Source organism: Crocodylus porosus, unplaced genomic scaffold (assembly GCF_001723895.1).
Source record: "Crocodylus porosus isolate Cpor-Errol unplaced genomic scaffold, CroPor_comp1, whole genome shotgun sequence".
In the NCBI taxonomy this organism is placed as follows: Eukaryota; Metazoa; Chordata; order Crocodylia; family Crocodylidae; genus Crocodylus; species Crocodylus porosus.
The window spans coordinates 6,108,945-6,126,663 of record NW_017728924.1 but is presented as its reverse complement, the minus strand read 5'-3'; the positions used below and the strand labels follow the sequence as shown (position 1 = coordinate 6,126,663).

The following is a 17,719-nucleotide window of genomic DNA, read 5'->3' as shown; positions in this document are numbered from 1 at the left end:
ACATGGAGGAACTGGTGGTGGAGGTGCGGGGCTCCAACGGGGCCTTCTACAAGGTACCGCTCCGCCTATTGTCGGCCGGGCCCGAGCGAGGCCTGCGGGGCCCGTGGGGTGGGCCGCGGCCTAGGCCTAGTCCCGTGTGAGGCCTGCTGGGCACGTGCGCCCTGTGGGGGCGGCGGAGATGGAAGACGAGAAAAGGGGAGGGAAGGAGAGGGGGGGGGTTTGTTGTTGTTGGAAAAATCTCCCGCCCTCCCCCTTCCCCCAAAAAGAAAGTTCCCTTGGGTGGATGCTAAGGGAGATTTGCCTCCCTGAAACCTCTGAGAAGCCCCCAGAATGTCCATCCTTCCCTGGGGAAAGGAGAGGGTGGGTTGGGGGAGTGAGGGGGGAAATCTCCGGGTTTTAGGGCTGTGAGTTAATGAGTGCACAAGGTTTTCTTTATTTTGTTTTGGGTTTTTTTGTTTGTTTGTTTTTTCTTTTTCGGGTTAATGAGCAGATGGGTTCTTTTAATTTATTTTTTTTAGGGGCACAGAAAGTGAAGTTTGCAAGGGGTTCGCGCCCCGATGAGCTCATGAACAATTCTATTGACCGCTGGTCAGGTTCAGGCTTCAAAAGCAGATGGGGTTCGGGATCGGGTCTCTTTAAATAGTGGGGGGAGGCAATTTTTCTCAGTGAGCTTTTGGGGTCAAAAGCTGGGGGGTTTCCTAAAAAAGTGCGAAGCATGTTCTTGGTGTGAACAGCTAGCTCCGGGATAGAAAGTTTGGGACTTGCGGACTTCTTATGGGTTTGTCCAGTTCATCTCTTCTGAGAATTGGCAAATTAAAAAAGGGCGCGATTTCTATTTTTCCATTTTGCTGGTTGAAACCTATGACTCTTCCCGTTAATTTCACTGGGTGGTTTAAATCATGAGCTGAGTTTATGCTGGTAAGTATGAAAGCTTAGTTAGCCCATCCAGGTTTATTTACCCTTTGGCTAGAATATGATTTTCTTTTTATGTTTTGGAGTACATTAAAGTTTGGTTTGGTGAACTAAAAATGTAAAGGTTAAATAAGAGGTGGGTGTTGGAAATGGCAAATAGGTCTCCGCCGTCCTCCAAAGGTGGCTCAGCAGAAGCATCACATATGCTATAACAAAATCAATCAGTTCTCTAGATTAAAAAAAAAATTTGCAAAGTTTTAAGCGTCTATAACCAAAATGCATAGTCGATCCATTCAGGTGAATAGTTTTCTTCTCATTGTAATTCCTGAGCACTGCACAAGTATGAATGTGTATGTGCCTAGTTCGGTGTGACATGAGCCAGTATTATTCTCATCTTGCTGATTGGGAAGCTGAGGCACAGAATGAACTGTACTGGCTGGCATCACACAAAGTTTGCAGCAGGAAGAAATTCTGGACCTGAACTTCAGTTACATGACTGTTTGAATGGTAAACTAAAACATTTCTTTAGGCAATATCTTAGATGGATGCTTTTAGAATCATAAGAGTGTAAAAATACTCTTTATCCAATTTTATTTAATGGTGTGTTTATCTCTAGCCTGTGTTTTAAGGGCTTCACTTTCTTCCCTTGCATCAAGGTGTAACAGTGGTATATATTTTTAGAATTTCAGCAAGGATCTTGAAAGTCTATTAAGGCAGTTTTGCAGTATGAACTTTAAATGCATGCCCCCGCTGCTTCTGGACTGCTACACTCCAAAGGGGATGTAATATCTCAGGGATGTAGTATCTCAGGCATGTCTATTGGCACATGTCCAAAGCCACACTGAGTGCCACATTACATCTGTTTCAGGACATACACACACAGAGCCTGCGTCCTGTGTTTTGCTGCAGGATGTCTTGTTGGTGTAGTTTAGAGATATGCCCTTACAGTTGGTACTATAAAATGGCATTCATCCACTTGTAAGAACTAGCAAAATTCTATGAATGTGTGCTGCTACTGTATTTTGGTGTACTGTATGGGCAGCACAAGATGAAGCTTCAGAGTGGTTGGGGCTAGCTCCACAAAAGGGGATTCAGCTTGACCTGGCCACCTAACTTTTGCATTGGGCATCTCGGTCCAAAATTTAGATCTTTCAAATTCTGCTACAAAACTCTTCCATAAACCTTAAGGAGTATAAAAAATCTAGGCAACTAAAGTTCTGGTTTTGCCTGTACCCAGCAGCGCCTCAGTCTTGACAGTACTTGACAGTTCTGAGCTTGACTTGTGTCTAAGCACCATTGGGATTAGTGGACAGAGGTGCTTCTTGGCCTCCCATGGTTAGTTAGGTTCTTGACCCCTCCCAAAAAGGTGGGATTTAAGACCTCCTGTCCTCAGCACTTCCTGTCAGCCAGTTTCGGGGACTTCCCTGCTAAGCGTTCTAATGTATCTCCCTTCCGAGGTACCTAACTTTCCTCAGGGGTTCCTGTTGAGACCCCAGATGCCAAATATTACAAGGCACGTAAGTGCCTAACAGGGTCTGCAAATGCTCGTTTACCATGCTTAAGTCCCTTCTGGATCTAGCACTTCCTGGCATGAGTTGGGGGTGATCACATTACTCATGAGTGGCAAAGCCACAAAGAGATATTCAGGTCATCGCAAATAACTGGGAGGACTACTGTCACATCAGTCATACCTACTTTTGTGTATTGTCTGTTATAAAAACAGATGTTTTAGAAACAGTCTAGGGAACTTTCCAAAACTCCTGGTAGCTTTTCTTTTTCTACCAGAATCTAAAATTGTATTGATACCATGACTGATTGCATAAGTGGAGGGAAAAGAAAAATAACTTAAATCTAGAAAGAATTTTGTTTCTACAGTGACTTTTGACATGTAGCTGTGATCTGTTTGGCCCGTAGTTGCTACTGTAATATAAATATCAGGTATCTAAAACAGCTTTTATAATCTTAATATCACAAATTTAAGACTGTATCACAACATATCTGATACAGGGGTCCTGGTTTTCTCTGTTTAAAACTCACAGATTCTCTGATAATCTCAAATTCTCTGGTTAAATTCCTCAATTAAAATGAGACATGACCATACATATCTGTTGATCTATAGATAGATGTAGATCAATTGAACACAATGTTTTATTAATATATTTACAATCTTAAAGCAGTTTGGCAGCCTACCAGTGCCTCAGTCACTATAATAAAATCCAGTCTAAGTACCTGTAAATTTTGATGTTTGATTTGGGGGTTTTTATTATGGAAAATCAGAGTTCCCCTTGCCCGCTTAGCTCACCAGGATGGAGGTCCAGGGTTCCCACTCACAGCCCTGCTGCTGCCCCTCACTCCCTACCCACAGCTCCCCCCACCCCCTCCAGCTGTGCCAGAGGAGTTCCCCAGCTGCCCTCTGGAGGAGCACCTGAGCCCTGGCTGTTGCCTGCAGGAGGTGGTGGCTGCTGCAGTGGACCAGAGTGCAGAGCCCAACTCCCCTTCCTTCATGGGTTCCAGTCTGCCCATGCTGCTCATGTGGAGGTGGATATGGGCTGCCTGTTTCAAGCTCAGGGCTCCCCGCTTTGCTCCTATCCCCTGGGTCTTCCGGTGCTCCTTGGGCAGGACCTAGCATGGCAGGGAAGCTCAGTGCCACTGTTGGAAGCTCCATGCTGCCATGGTGAGGTGCTGTCTGCCTGCCCAACAGGAGTGAGGGGTACAACTCCATGTTGTTGCCTCTGCTGCCTCCGGGCAGGTAGGGGGTGCTTCGCCAGGGTGGTGCAGGACTTGAAGTGGCAAGGAGCTTCCCTGCCCAACCCTACTCTGCTTTGCCATAATGGGTCCCGCCTGCTGGGCTGTGGAGGCCTTGGGGGAAGGGCAGCAAGGAGGGGGGTTTGAGCCTGCAGTGGGCAGCCCACCCCTACCTTGCACCAGATCTGGGGAGTATGTGGTCCTCCTGGGAGTGTGCACACTGGCAGGGAGGCACACAGTCCACCCACGGCCCTGTCCCACGCCCTGCCAGGACCCTGCAGCTGCACATTCTGGCCCTGGGCCACAAGCCCTATGCACCACCCCAGCTAGCCAGCAGTTCCAGCTCTGCCCAACTCCCTCCTCCTTTCCCGCCCTCCCTCTTGAAGCCTCAATCCCTGCTCCCCACCAGACTTACCTGCTGGAGCCTGCTCTCCAGCCTACCAGGTAGCGATGTGCATGTGTAAGCGCACATGTGCACCTGGCATCCTCTGCCTGACTGCCCTTCTCCGCTCCCCCCAGCCCCTTACAAGTTGGAACTCTGCCACCCTGTGGAGAGCTCACTGCAAAAGTGCAAAATCTGCATGTTTCTCCATTAAAATGAAAAATCCACATTTTTCTCGGTTAAAAAGGAAAATCTGAGTTGCATCCCTGCTGATTTAAATAATTTGTTTCTAGCAATGGCAGTGAGTTAAAGTGATCTGGCCTGATGTTTCAGAATTGCTGAGCATGCTCAGTCCATCATTATGTTTAGGATGCTTGATCTTAATTCTTCTTGTTCCTGAGAACCAGAACTTGCTTCTCCTGGGCTTCATATTGTCATCCAAAACAGTGCAACTTTGGATTAAAAAATTACGAACTTCAAAAGTGTTTGAATTCATCCATTTTTTGGAGCCCAGCCTGAATCTATTTGGAACTTTAAGTTAATGAACATAATGGAGGTAAAACTGCCAAAAGTGAGAGGGAAGCATCATAATATACCATACAAGTATCGTTAATATATGTGCTGTACAGTTTGTTTTCTACTTTTCAGAGGAATACTTTGGTAAAATTAAAATTTAGGATTCTCATTCGTTTGGATGTCATGAATCAGAATTTATATCGAATACTAGGAAATACTGTGGGTAGTAACCGCATGATTTACAACCTGCTATACCAACAAATTGATGCGACTTGTCTAAAATAACTGTCAGTCTTTTATGAAGGAAAATGCGTAACCAGCTCAGGATAATGGCAATAGTTTCATGAGGGGAATTGATGGTCAGAAGCAGAGGGAAAAGTATAACAATGCGCCCATTAATAGAATAAGAAATTATTTCTCTCTAGTTTAGTAGTACATTTTAGAATAGTACTCCAGGATTTTCCTTTTTAAACATGCATGTGAGCAGTTACCATGGAGCATCTTATGCATGGTAAATCCCTGCCCCTTCTTGCATCTCAGTAACTTGTTTATGTGCTCATACCAATACAGCTACTAATGAACTCTCTGAAAGCAATGCTACACAGGTACATCAAATTTACTGTTCCCCTTTTAGATATGAGGAGATTCACATAGGCTAAGTGACTTGCCACAGACCATTTACAAAGTTATTGGCACAAATGAGATCTGGAAATAAGGAGGTCTTGCTTCATCTCATCATCAGTTTCCAGGACCATTGGTGCCTGTCTAAAAATACATTTTTCCATTTTGACTACAAATGAAATAAAAACCAAATTATCAATTAAGTCTTTTTTACTAGATAGTCTTAAAGCACACTGTAAAACTATAGCTAGTCTTGTTTTCTCACAATGTTGCTCTCTAGATGTAAAACTGATGTTAATACAACCATGTTCATTAGACAGTGCAGTAAAAGTTACTGTGTAACAAATCTTGCTCATGCGATAGGGACATAAAAAGTAGATTTCTCTTTTTCCTGAAGTAGGATTATCTTTGAGACTTGTGCTACAAGAACAAAGTAGTTGCCTAACAATACTTGGAGTATACGGTGCACTTTGGGTATAAGTTAGAAAATGCTGTATATAGTTATTTAAGGGGAGCAGTCAGTGGGGTTAAGAGACTGAATGCCTTTCATGTCCAATATGCTAGTAGTTTCACTAATCAGTACCTCCAGTACCAACAGCATATTCTTTGCTGTTGATCACCTGCTTGCCTGGCTCTGTAAGTCATTTTTTGACCCTACATCCACTTCTAGTTTGTGATCAAATCTTTCTTTCTTCCTGTATACATTTGTTGAAATATGCTGCTGCTATCCATCCCAAAAGCTAAATTGTTTGTCCGTTATCCCTTTGGTATTATGGATGCTTCATTTGTCTCCATCCAAACTGCTACTGTTGAAATAATCCATCCTTCTTGCTTGTTCTGTTCACATCACACCCTTCAGAATCTGTCCCTCCTGCATTCTATACCAGTTTCTTTGTGTTTGCTTTCAGGATCCTGTGTAGTTCATTCCCATCAAATCATCAACTTTGTCATCTTTTATGTTCATCTCCATCCCGTCCATCCTCCTAATGGTACCACCTTGGACGTCTCCTTGATTTCAGTGTATATGTGATAAAAGTATACCGCACTGACTTTTTCACATGCTGCACAACTTTTGGTATTGTAAAATGTAGTGGAGGCTGCTTTCCATTACATGATAAATATTTTTGTGCTCTCTGGCAATATAGCAGCAAGGGCATAAAACTATTTTTGTGTTCAAAACCTCTGGAAATTTAAATTTTTTCGGTATAGCAGCTTCTTTCAATCTAAACGTTTACTTTGATGTTTGTTGCTCTCATTCTTTTTATCAAACATCATTATTTTAGCCCTCTATCCAGATAAATTACCATAGTAGGAACTGCTTCCAGATTTCCTTGTCAACTCATCCATCCCCCAGTATTTTTTTCACGCATTTATCTTGCCTAGTCCTCCATCCCTTACTTATGACCTTGAGACCTGGTGTTCCTCTTCACATTTATATTTCCTTCTTTTCATCTTTTTTGCAGTTTTTTGATCTTTAGGAAGACTGGGAAATCCCTACATTGTTCTTAGAAAGATAGTCTACTCTTCTTTCTCTACTCTTCTACTCTGTACTTACTCGAATCCAAAATGAGGGTTGTTTTCTTCCCCTTGGTCGACAGAGGGAAATTGGGTCTCATTTTCAGTTTGAGTACCAGCACTCCAGCTTGGCCCTGAGGTCAGAGCTGGGGCTGCTCTGTGGCTTGGAGACATGGGTTCAGCAGCACTGCAGTGAGAGTGGGTCAGGGGCTGGAACTAGAGATTGGGATGGGACAGAAGTGTGAGTTGGGGATTGGGAGGGAGATGGGGCAGCAGCGTGCGTTAAGGATCAGGCAGCAGCGTGGGACAGCAGTGCATGCTGCTGATGAATTCCCTGACCTACGCTGCTGCCAATTGGAAGGATAGGTCAGGGGATGGCTCAGCAGCACAGATTGGAAGAAACTGTAGCAGCGTGTTGGGGGATGGCGCAGCAGCACAAAGCAGGAATCAAGGGTTGGGGTTAGGTGGGGGGGGCAGGTGGCAGGGGGGATGCAGGTCAGGCCCTGTGGCTGGGGACAGATTTTAAGATGCGCCTCCAATAAAAGATGCTGTATCTGGAAAGTTATAACCAATTTATAGTTTTCCCTGTGTAAAATCTAATTATTCCAGTGTTGTCTTAAATTCAAAGTCATCTTGGAATCGGGTAAATAGGGTGGTATTTTGTTAGACCATGACTTTGCCCTCACTGACCTCTGGACCTGGGCTTATGTGCCAGTGGATCTGGCTTTGCATTTTAAATGCCTTGTCACTTCTGAACAAAACGGATATGTACTTGGCATATTAGCCTGATCATGTTCATTTCAACGAATTCTGGCATTATTGGCAGAAATCTTGTACATATATCACCTATCTTCACTCAAGTTCACCATTTTATCCTGCATCTTTCTCTTGGTAAGTACCATAATAGAGGAAAATATAGCAGTGAATGCTATTGTAAAAATGAATTATTGATTCCTATGACTGATGCTAACTCCGTAGTGTTTAACTTGCCTGGCTTCCCTTGGTTGGAACTGGACCCACCTTTAGCAACTTAGTGAGCAGTGTAAGGAAGCCTGGGGCCTAACATAGCCATTACTTGCCATACTGCTGCCAAAATGTGTCCCCATGGGAGTCCATACCTGAATTCAGTTGTGGTCTCCACTTCCAAGTACCTGGCCCCTGGAAAAGCCCTGTGGGCTGTATTGCACACCTCCATAGACCATATCTTTTTCCTTTTCCTGCTCTTGCTTAATATGGATTGAATTGACTATGTTACATTAGTTTCAAGATTGCCTGCTGTTGTGCAGGTACAATCAACATTTAATTTTATACCAGCTTCAGAACTAAATGTTTTCCTTTTCGACTGTCTGTCAAAGAAAAGGAAAATGGCAAAAGATATGAGGCATGTATTGTGTAAACCTCTGCACCTTTTGCTTCATTGGACATCGTAGCAAGAATAGTCAAATTTGTTGCCACTCCTCATTAGTGTTCCTTAATTAAATTATTTTTCTTTTGAGGCTTCAGTTACTTTGAAGACCTGCTGTATAGGAAAATTTGGATTTTTAACTGGGCATAGCCATACAACCATCAGAAGAATGGATGTAAAATTTGTGGGTTATATTCAGCATACCTGGAGAAATTTGAGCAACATTTTTTCCTCCGAGACCATAACTGTGGCAAAGGATTTCTGTGTGACCTGCCAGAACTTTGGTTTAAAGGATGGCACAAAGCAGAGATCATATTCCACCAGAGCTTATTCTTCTATTTTAGCTGTTTGTGTGATTCCTTTTCCCAAGAAATGCATGTGATAAAGAATCCTGAGTTAGTCTTCAGTTTAGGTACCCTGTTTCTGTGTTTCCCTTTCTGATAACACTTGGTCCGTTTCATCAGATATTGATGTCATATATCTTGACTTCAAAAAAGCCTTTGATTTGGTATCCCATGATCACCTCTTGGCGAAACTGGCCAGTTGTGGCCTTGGCTCCACCGGGATCCGCTGGCTGGGAAACTGGCTTCGTGGTCGGACCCAGAGGGTTGTAATTGTTGGCAGTCACTCATCATGGTGCCCTGTGACCAGTGGGGTCCCTCAAGGCTCTGTCCTTGGACCCATATTGTTCAACATCTTCATTAATGATGTGGACTTTGGAGTCAGGAGCGGGCTGGCCAAGTTTGCCGATGACACCAGACTTCCACGCCAGAAGACAGGCAGGTGATCCAGGCTGACCTGGATAGGCTCAGCAAATGGGTGGACGAGAACCTGATGGTGTTTAACACTGAAAAATGCAAGGTTCTCCTCCTTGGGAGGAAAAACCTGCAGCATCCTTATAGGCTCGGCAGTGCTACGCTGGCTAGCACCACGGAAGAAAGAGACTTGGGGGTCATCATTGACCACAAGATGAACATAAGCCTGCAATGCAATGCTGAGGCTAGTAAAGCAACCAAAACACTGGCTTGCATCCATAGATGCTTCTCCAGCAAATCCTGAGACATCATTCACCCCTTGTACTAGGCCTAGACTAGGTGAGGCTGCAGCTGGAGTCCTGCGTCCAGTTTTGGGCTCCACAATTCAAAAAGGATGTGGAGAAGCTTGAGAAAGTCCAGAGGAGAGCCACGCTCATGATCAGAGGTCAGGAAAACAGACCATAAGACGACAGGCTGAGAGTCACAGGGCTCTTTAGCCTGGAAAAGCGCAGGCTCAGGGGTGATCTGATGGCCACCTATAAGTTTCTCAGGGGTGACCACCAGTTTCTGGGGGAACGTTTGGTCACCAGAGCGCCCCAAGGGATGCCGAGGTCGAACGGTCATAAACTACTGTGATACCATTTCAGGCTGGACAGAAGGAAGAATTTCTTTACTGTCCGAGCCCCCAAGGTCTGGAACAGCCTGCCATCGGAGGTCGTTCAAGCACTTACACTGAACACCTTCAGGAGCAAATTGGATGCATATCTTGCTGGGATCCTATGACCCCAGCTGACTTCCTGCCCTTTGGGTAGGGGGCTGGACTCAATGATCTTCCGAGGTCCCTTCCAGCCCTGATGTCTATGAAATCTATGAAAAAATCTGATAGATGGTGGAATTAACACGCATGCTTATTGTATCTCTGTAGTGAATAGGATTCCAGGCCAAGGACTAGAACATCAGTGCTAGGTGCTGTACAGTGGAGAACAAAAATGTAACCTTGCCCAAAGAGCTAGCAGTTCTTTAAAATGTTAGTAGGTTTGGGGGTAAAAATTGGTTCTACTCTATATCACCACTCAGATCTATCCCAGTTCTACCCCAGGCCTTTCTACGCAATTTTGAAGAACCATATTCACATCTTAGACCACCTTCAAGGCTACAGCAATAAGTGGCACTGCAGGTAGGAGGAAAGTTTGAAAAGACAAGCGATGGTAGTAGAAGGAATCTAAATGTAATTTGGAAGAAGTGGAGACTTCTGGGTTTTTGATGTTGATGTGGAAACTTCATTTTGAGGTGGGAAGGAAAAGGCTGAGGATGCAACCAAATACAAGGGTATGAGGCAGGTGTAAAAGGCCTTGCTTGGACTGCTCATAGTCAAAACTGTAGAAGATAATTCTGTATAATGCAGTTGACAGTCTACGTTCTCTTAGAATTCTATACCGTTCTTTTTAAGTAATGAATAGAAAAGAGTACAAGCATGATTGAAGCTTTGTTTATGCCTATCACCGTGTTGGCACCCATGAATCGGAAGATAAAAGGATGTCATCGACTTTGTGGCTTTTGCCTATTTTAAAGCGAAACATTGTTAAGTAGAGGACAGTTGATTTGAGACCAGATTTAGTTTTTTCATTTTCAGCAGCAATATTATGGAAAAAGAAGCGCCTGCCCCCCCCCCCTTTAAACCAAATATCTGCAGTGTCTATAATTCTGTTAATTCTTCTCCTACAGGCATTTGTTAAGGACGTGCATGAAGACTCCATAACAGTTGCATTTGAAAACAAGTAAGTGTAGTGCTGATACTGGCTTTGTACAGACTTTAGGTCTCTAACACTATGAGTGACTTATTAGCACAGGAATAACAGTATCTTTTAAAGCCTATTTTGTAGTACCTAAAAATGAACACTTAAAATATAGTCTGTTATGCCATGGCTTTTTAGAATAAGAGCTGTTTTAAAGAAAAGCTATGGTAAACAAACCTTTTTGTAAAGGTAAAAATAGACATTACCTAGATATTACAAACATGATTCACAAGATAACCCCATAGATTTCAAATAGGAATCTATAGTTTTAAATACATTGACCCGTTGTGGTCTTTCAGAGTTCTTTGTAACAGAAGAATTGCTCTGTTATTTTCCTGTAATCAAAGAATGAATGAAAACTAGGAGCTGGCCTTTTCTGAGGGGCGTCTTGAGTCTAAAAAGGTTGAGAACCACTGCCTTAGTGATATTTTAATTGTTAATTTTACACATGTAACTGCATCCTAAAGAGGTCCTTCTGCTGCATTTTCATTGTAGGTTGTATTAACTTAAAGTTCTTGAAGTGTTTTTTTTTTTTTATAAGCTTTTGGTAAAAAGCTTTGATGGGAGCAAACTGATGGAAGACATTTATGGTCATACCTTCAAAAAGAAAGTGAAAGTGCTTGAATCATTCTGGGTGTCTTTGTTTTGTAGCTGGCAGCCAGAGAGACAAATTCCATTCCATGATGTGAGGTTTCCTCCACCAACAGGTTATAATAAAGATATAAATGAAAGTGATGAAGTAGAGGTATGTATTCTGTTTTAAACAGTCCACTTTTTAGTAGGGGTAGAGGTGGATGTGGGGGGAGAAGCATGTCACCTAAGCAGCTGGAAAAAAATGGCAGTGTGGCATTCTTGTTCTTGATGTGCCTTCTTACTGATTCCAAGCACTGCACATAAAGTTGACTATGGTTTAAAGAGCTTATTTAGACAGTTGTAAGCCACATCTGGGATGTTTTAGGGATTAGTGTGTTACAGTTGTTTCCCTGCTCTCATGGAACCCTGTTTGTGTTATCAGCTGGCTTGTAAAACAGTGCTTAATTCCTTTCCAAGTCTACATTAATCAAGGAAACTGCTATTGTGATGCTGGCAGAATGTTCATATTATTTTAGCAAGAACTGGTGTAGTTGACGTATAGGCCTTGTAGTTTATGTAGGCACTATAGGTTAATAAAACTGGAAGATAAATGAGCGGCTCTATATAATAAGTATATTTGAATGTAGCTGTAAGATAACATTTACTAATTAGAAATATCCCATTATCTATGATGTTATACCTGCCAGTTCCATTGGTCTACATGCTCATGGTGGATTTTCAGACCTTTCCATAGGTCTGGGGGTGGGGGAACTGCCTGTAAGTTGTCTATCTTCCTCGTGTCCCCAGTTAATTGATGTGAACTGAAGAGATATGGCCATGTAGATTATGGAAACAAAATAACCATGTAGCTGTGGGGCCAAGTGACAAAATTTATTGATGCAGTGGGGTTAAGCGTTAATTCACGTGTGGCTGCAGGAGCACAGGATGATTTAATTGGGAGGTCTGGGGTGGGAAGTTGGTTCCTTTTTTACCATTATGTAATATTTGTGCAAAATTCTCGGATTCTATACAACATAAAACTATTGTTCCTTACAAGATATTGGCAGGGATGGAATGGGCCGGTAGTATATTGTTAAAGGCGAGGGAAGCTTTCAGAGGCACTCAGAACAATGGTCAGCAGCAGCTAGGCACCTAATTCTTTGTGTCTTTGAAGCCAGAGTTAATAATTGGCTGATTCAGATATAGTTCCATTACTTTGTTTTTCTTTTTGCCAAATATTAATTAAAAATATAATAATCATGTTTTGATTCAAAGCATTAAAATTGAAAAATAAGATACTCCTTTCTTAAGTTTGCCCATGCTTAATTTTTGCTGATATATCAAGTATAGCTTATTGCCACTTAGTAAATAGGCTGTACTGACAAATCGCACTTTTTTGCTAGTATGTGTGCCTGCATCAAATCTTTGGCTGTATAACTTTGTTGACTGGAAGTAAGATGTCCTCTTCTTTTAAACAGAGTTGGGCCAGCAAAATATTTTAGTGTAGATGTGACTGTACCTGTTTTCATTGTGTTAAAGGGTCTTTGTGTCAGTCTGACTCCATACCACTATGCACTGATGGTACCCCTTCGGTACTTGCACAAATTCAGGAAAGTTACAAATGAAACCTTTTAGCATGCCAGGAATGCTAAATGATTGCATCTTCCAGAGTATGTCTGAAATTTCATATTTCATGTGGTATTTGAATATGTACTTTGGGCCAAATCCCACTCCATTTACTAGACATTTTAAGGACATTTTTACATGTGCTCTGAAGGTGGGGGCTCAAAAAAGCTTTAGTTAAAGTAACCCTGCCGCCATTTTGAAACGTGGAAGCACTGGTACAGGAGACATGGAGGCTGGCTGGAGTGCCCTAATTAGCACACTCCAGCAGACTCAATTAATCAACAGATTAATTGAGTCTGTTCCTTTGCACTGAAATTACAGAGCATTGGAGCAGCCTCCCCACATGTGTAGAGGCACCCTTAGTGTCTAAGTATTATCCCATTCCACTGTGCTTGAGTGCTTGAAAACATATTACTTTTATAATCTACCTTCATCTCCACCTCCAGACTAAGTCCCAAAAATGAGAATGAGGTATTTCTGCCCCCCGCCCCCCATCAACCTTTTCCATTAATGGTTTCACAGGACTCATGTAGACTGACAAGTCTCACTTAAACATATTATGGGTGGAATGGGATATGGCCTCTTGCTTCATGTTTTATTGAACCTATATAATTCAGATTTTCCAGTTAAGTCATAGTATCAATCTGTTTTGGTTTTTATGATGTGTTTTTTATGTTAATCCTACACAGGTTTCCTCATTAATTTAATCCAGTTCTTATTTTAAATGTTGCACAACACACCTTTTTTGTTTAGGTTTATTCCAGAGCCAACGAAAAAGAACCATGTTGCTGGTGGCTAGCTAAAGTGAGAATGATAAAGGGTGAGGTAGGAATATACTACATATTTCATTTTTCTTTCATAAATATGTTCCCTCTTGCAACCATTTCAGCTTTGGATTTGAAGGTGTTTTTCTTTCTTTTTTCAAGTAATTTTTAAGACTATTTCAGTGTTAGAAAGCTTGATTAGGTCTTTCTTAATTACCGTAGACTCTTACCTGGCAATACAACAAGTGCAGGATTTTTGCACAATTTAAAAAATGCTTTACACACAACACAATCATAGCATAATTCTTTTTCTTGTCATTAAACATATGGCTTGGATGATTTTATTGTTTTTATATCAGTTTTATGTAATAGAATATGCAGCCTGTGATGCTACATACAATGAAATTGTCACAATTGAGCGTTTAAGATCTGTGAATCCCAACAAACCTGCAACAAAAGATACTTTTCACAAGATCAAACTGGAAGTGCCAGAAGATTTAAGGCAAATGTAAGTACAGCCTTTCCTGGTTTTTTATTTTGCAGTATTGCTTTTAATATTTCTTTTTGGAACTAGGGAAAGAAAGTGTAAATACATTTGTTGTTTTGAAATGTGTATTTTAATGTTCACCAAGTGAAAGTGCAGACTGTATAGATGTCATTAACAATACAATTTAGATGCAGAAAAGGCAAACTCTTTGAAACGGTAGTATAAGCCTGAAGAATTAAACTTTTTTTTCTGGGGTTTTCACAGTCCTAGACAATGTAAAACTGGGTTTTCTATTTACTCTTTGTGACCATGCTATTTACGGAACCAAGTAGATAAAACAGATGAACCTCATGAGACCTTAATATAATTCTTATCAACAAAAAACATGAAGATACTTACTTTTTTCAAGTTTCATTAATATGCAGAGTATATGACACATGACTGTGAAATTGTAATTTGTGGATTATTTTTTTTATAATAGATGAAGAATAGGCATATTTGTGCAGTGATCTCGGACATGAGAGAAACTACTTGTGGCTTTCTTATAGAAAACGGATATGTCATTTACCTGAATGTTTTGGAAATGCGTGTCCAAAAGTGTTGGTTGATACTTGTTTTGTTTGTTTGTTTTCGGGGAGGGGGTGTTTTGTTTTTTTACTGTACGGTTTTAAAAAGTAACCTTGTACGGGAATGGAGAAAATGTCTTACAGATGCTGTTGGACAACACACTTCAAACTTCAGAATTGTTGACTTAAAATATCCTTTAATGGCTAACTTGAGACTTCAGTTTCTTGTGGCCCTAAGTGTTACAGGTGTGAAAGGAAAAAATGGCAGATCCTGAATCTTGCTGTGGACTCTTTTCATCTAGTTTAAAGGCTAAATATACAGTCTTGTTACCTCTTACCTGTTTCTTGTAAAATGAAGTGCTTTTTCATTTTTGAACAGCCAGTATATTGTGTGCAATGTATTGCTTATAAACCATTTACTCAACAAATCAAATCATTTAAATACAGATCATTATTATAAATCATTTAATCATAGCTGGTGAATCAAATTTTTATCAGTGTCCCTAGATATGAGGTACATAAATACCTTTACTGATTTAGTTGTTCTTTATATTTAATTAAGTAATTACCATAATGCAGGAAAAACTATGCTTACAATAACCTAAATGAAGAAAACTTAGTAAATATTTTCCTTCACATTAATGTTTTAAAGCTTCTCTACTAGGAGGAGGGAATGGTTAAAACATTAAAGCAGTGTTACAGAAATTACTTCTTTAATAGTGAATGGTGGGGGGACTCTGGAAAGCTCCTTGTGAAAAATTATATGTCAGTTTATTCCAGTGCTGTAAATAGAGGGGAGACGCCATGAAAACTTTCCTTTTCTTCCCCAGTATTTTATAGATTGTTAAAGTCTAAATTTTAATTACAGAAATATGGTTGCATGACTATTAAACAGGACTGTTCAAGACCCAAAAAAATGACATGCGGAAGAAAATGCTAAAATCGTGGCACCCTAAGATATGTTCAAGGTTATAGCAGTACTGTATAGAAGTCATGATAAGCATAGTGACATTAGTAAGGTTTGGGGTGAAGATGCACTGAAGTAGGTGCTTAATGCGTGTCTTTTAATTCTGTAAGAAATAATCTGGAATTAATAATTCTTTAATTTTTTTTTAATAAAACAAATGTTTCTACTGTCAGCTAAGTAGAAATTTATCTTCTGTTTTATCATGAAATGACAACAAAATAGCCTTTAAAATACTTCATTTAGCACTGTTTCCCTCTTTTAAAAATAAATCTTTGATAGTAAAAATGGCAGATGGTTCTTAATTTTGCTCAGCATCTTCATAAACTAGTACATGTTTTATCACACATTTGGGGGACCTGGAATAGCTCTTTTAAAAAATATTCTATGTTTCTTTCAGAAAGAGATGGTCCCTTTTTCCCATTGTTTCTCCTCTTCGTTCTTGAAAGACTATGAACTTTGCAGAAAAAAGGAGTATCCCCTTTAGTGACTTAAATCCTTTATTAAAGAAGCTTCTTGCCATATTTTCATATACAAAACACCCTGAAGTATAATACCCACCTTGTTTTAGGAAGACAAAATGAAGAAAAATATTATTCTGGAGTTATGGCTGTATAGAGTAGAGACAAAGCCAGTCTTCAATTGACCCACCCTCCTTTTCCTGGTTAGGCTGTGAAATAGGAAGAGAGAAACCAGGAGCAGCTAACAAACAACGAAGTTGCCTTAAGAAAGGTTAGCTTGATTAGTGGAACATCAAGACTATTAAAAAGGAGAGGAGGGTGTTAACACTTGTGAAGTGGAGAACAATGAGCTATTAAGTCAGCTGACTCCATTAGCTGCCTGAATAGGAATACCACAGCTGAGACATTTTGGAGCAGGAATCAAAGTAAGGGTGCATCTGTTCTGCGTTGGAAATCAGCTTCCTCTTTTAAAACATGCACTCCAATTTTGAGGGAAAAATTTGCATGTTGTGTGCAAGAAAATCTGGTATTCTAATTATTCCTCCTGAAGGTGCTAATTCTGTTTATCCTATCTACTTGTTCCAGCTGAATTAAGGTTTGCAGATAGCAACTTTTGTAGGCATACTAAATTAATATGTGAAGAAAATATTTTACCATTAACCACCAAAGCTGATAAATTTCATGGGTGATCTACAAATGGGTCAGACATTCCATAAATATGTAATATGTTTATTCTTAGGTGTGCCAAAGAATCTGCTCATAAGGACTTCAAAAAGGCAGTTGGAGCATTTTCTGTAACATACGATTCTGAAAATCATCAACTTATCATTTTGGTAAATAATACATTGGATACGATTAAATAAGTATTAGTCCTGTTTTGAAGTGTGCATTTGTCACATTTTCTTCTCTTTTATGTAGTCAATTAATGATGTTACAACAAAGCGAGCGAATATGCTTATTGATATGCACTTTCGAAGTCTTCGTACCAAGTTATCTCTGATATTGAGGAATGAAGAAGCTAGTAAACAGCTGGAGGTATGTTACTTATCTGCCTCGGATAACCTACCTATTGTCTTAATCACTTGTGTGTATTTATAGTTGGTAGAGTTCTCTTTCTAATTTATTTTTTTTAAGTGAAGGTGGTGTCATTAAGTACTGATGATATTTGCAGTCTCTGAAAGAGGAGTTCATCCTTTGTATCTTAATGTTTTAAAATGTGACTCTCCTCCAGTTTCTGTGGAGTCAGCAGAATGAGGTATAAGCATACGTGTACGAGTATTTCTTTTATAGGGCAACCATGACATAACAGCTCTAGTTAAAGAAAACCTAGATATTTGATAATTTTAATACACTTGTTTTTAAAGTAAGTGGGAAAGGTTATGGTATGATGTTAACATGGATTAGTGCTGGTAGAAGAAGAAACAGGTTTTTATGAAGAATTTTTAAAACGTTGAAAGTGAGATGGTATAACTAAAATAGAAATTCCTAATTTAGAGGGTGGCATGACAAAACACAGTGATGAATGGGAGAAGGAATTAAAGGAAATGGTGAAACTGATATTGGCAGAGCATAAAAGGAAAGAGATATTATCATCACTGGATACACTGTTAAAAAACATCTTTTTACCACAG

The 17,719-nt window shown here is 40.5% G+C and overlaps 1 protein-coding gene across 3 annotated transcripts in view; it reads left to right on the top strand.

Annotated features, from left to right (window-relative positions):
• The first annotated feature begins 2 nt into the window (after positions 1–2).
• Positions 3–17,719, top strand: part of FMR1 (fragile X mental retardation 1) — a 37,229-nt gene continuing 19,512 nt past the window's right edge. For all 3 annotated transcript variants that reach the window (XM_019540277.1, XM_019540275.1, XM_019540278.1), the window contains exons 1-7: positions 3–53; positions 10,577–10,629; positions 11,299–11,392; positions 13,600–13,671; positions 13,970–14,118; positions 16,828–16,921; positions 17,007–17,123. In XM_019540277.1, coding sequence (XP_019395822.1) covers positions 3–53; positions 10,577–10,629; positions 11,299–11,392; positions 13,600–13,671; positions 13,970–14,118; positions 16,828–16,921; positions 17,007–17,123 — 630 coding nt within the window. The remainder of the gene's footprint in view (positions 54–10,576; positions 10,630–11,298; positions 11,393–13,599; positions 13,672–13,969; positions 14,119–16,827; positions 16,922–17,006; positions 17,124–17,719) is intronic.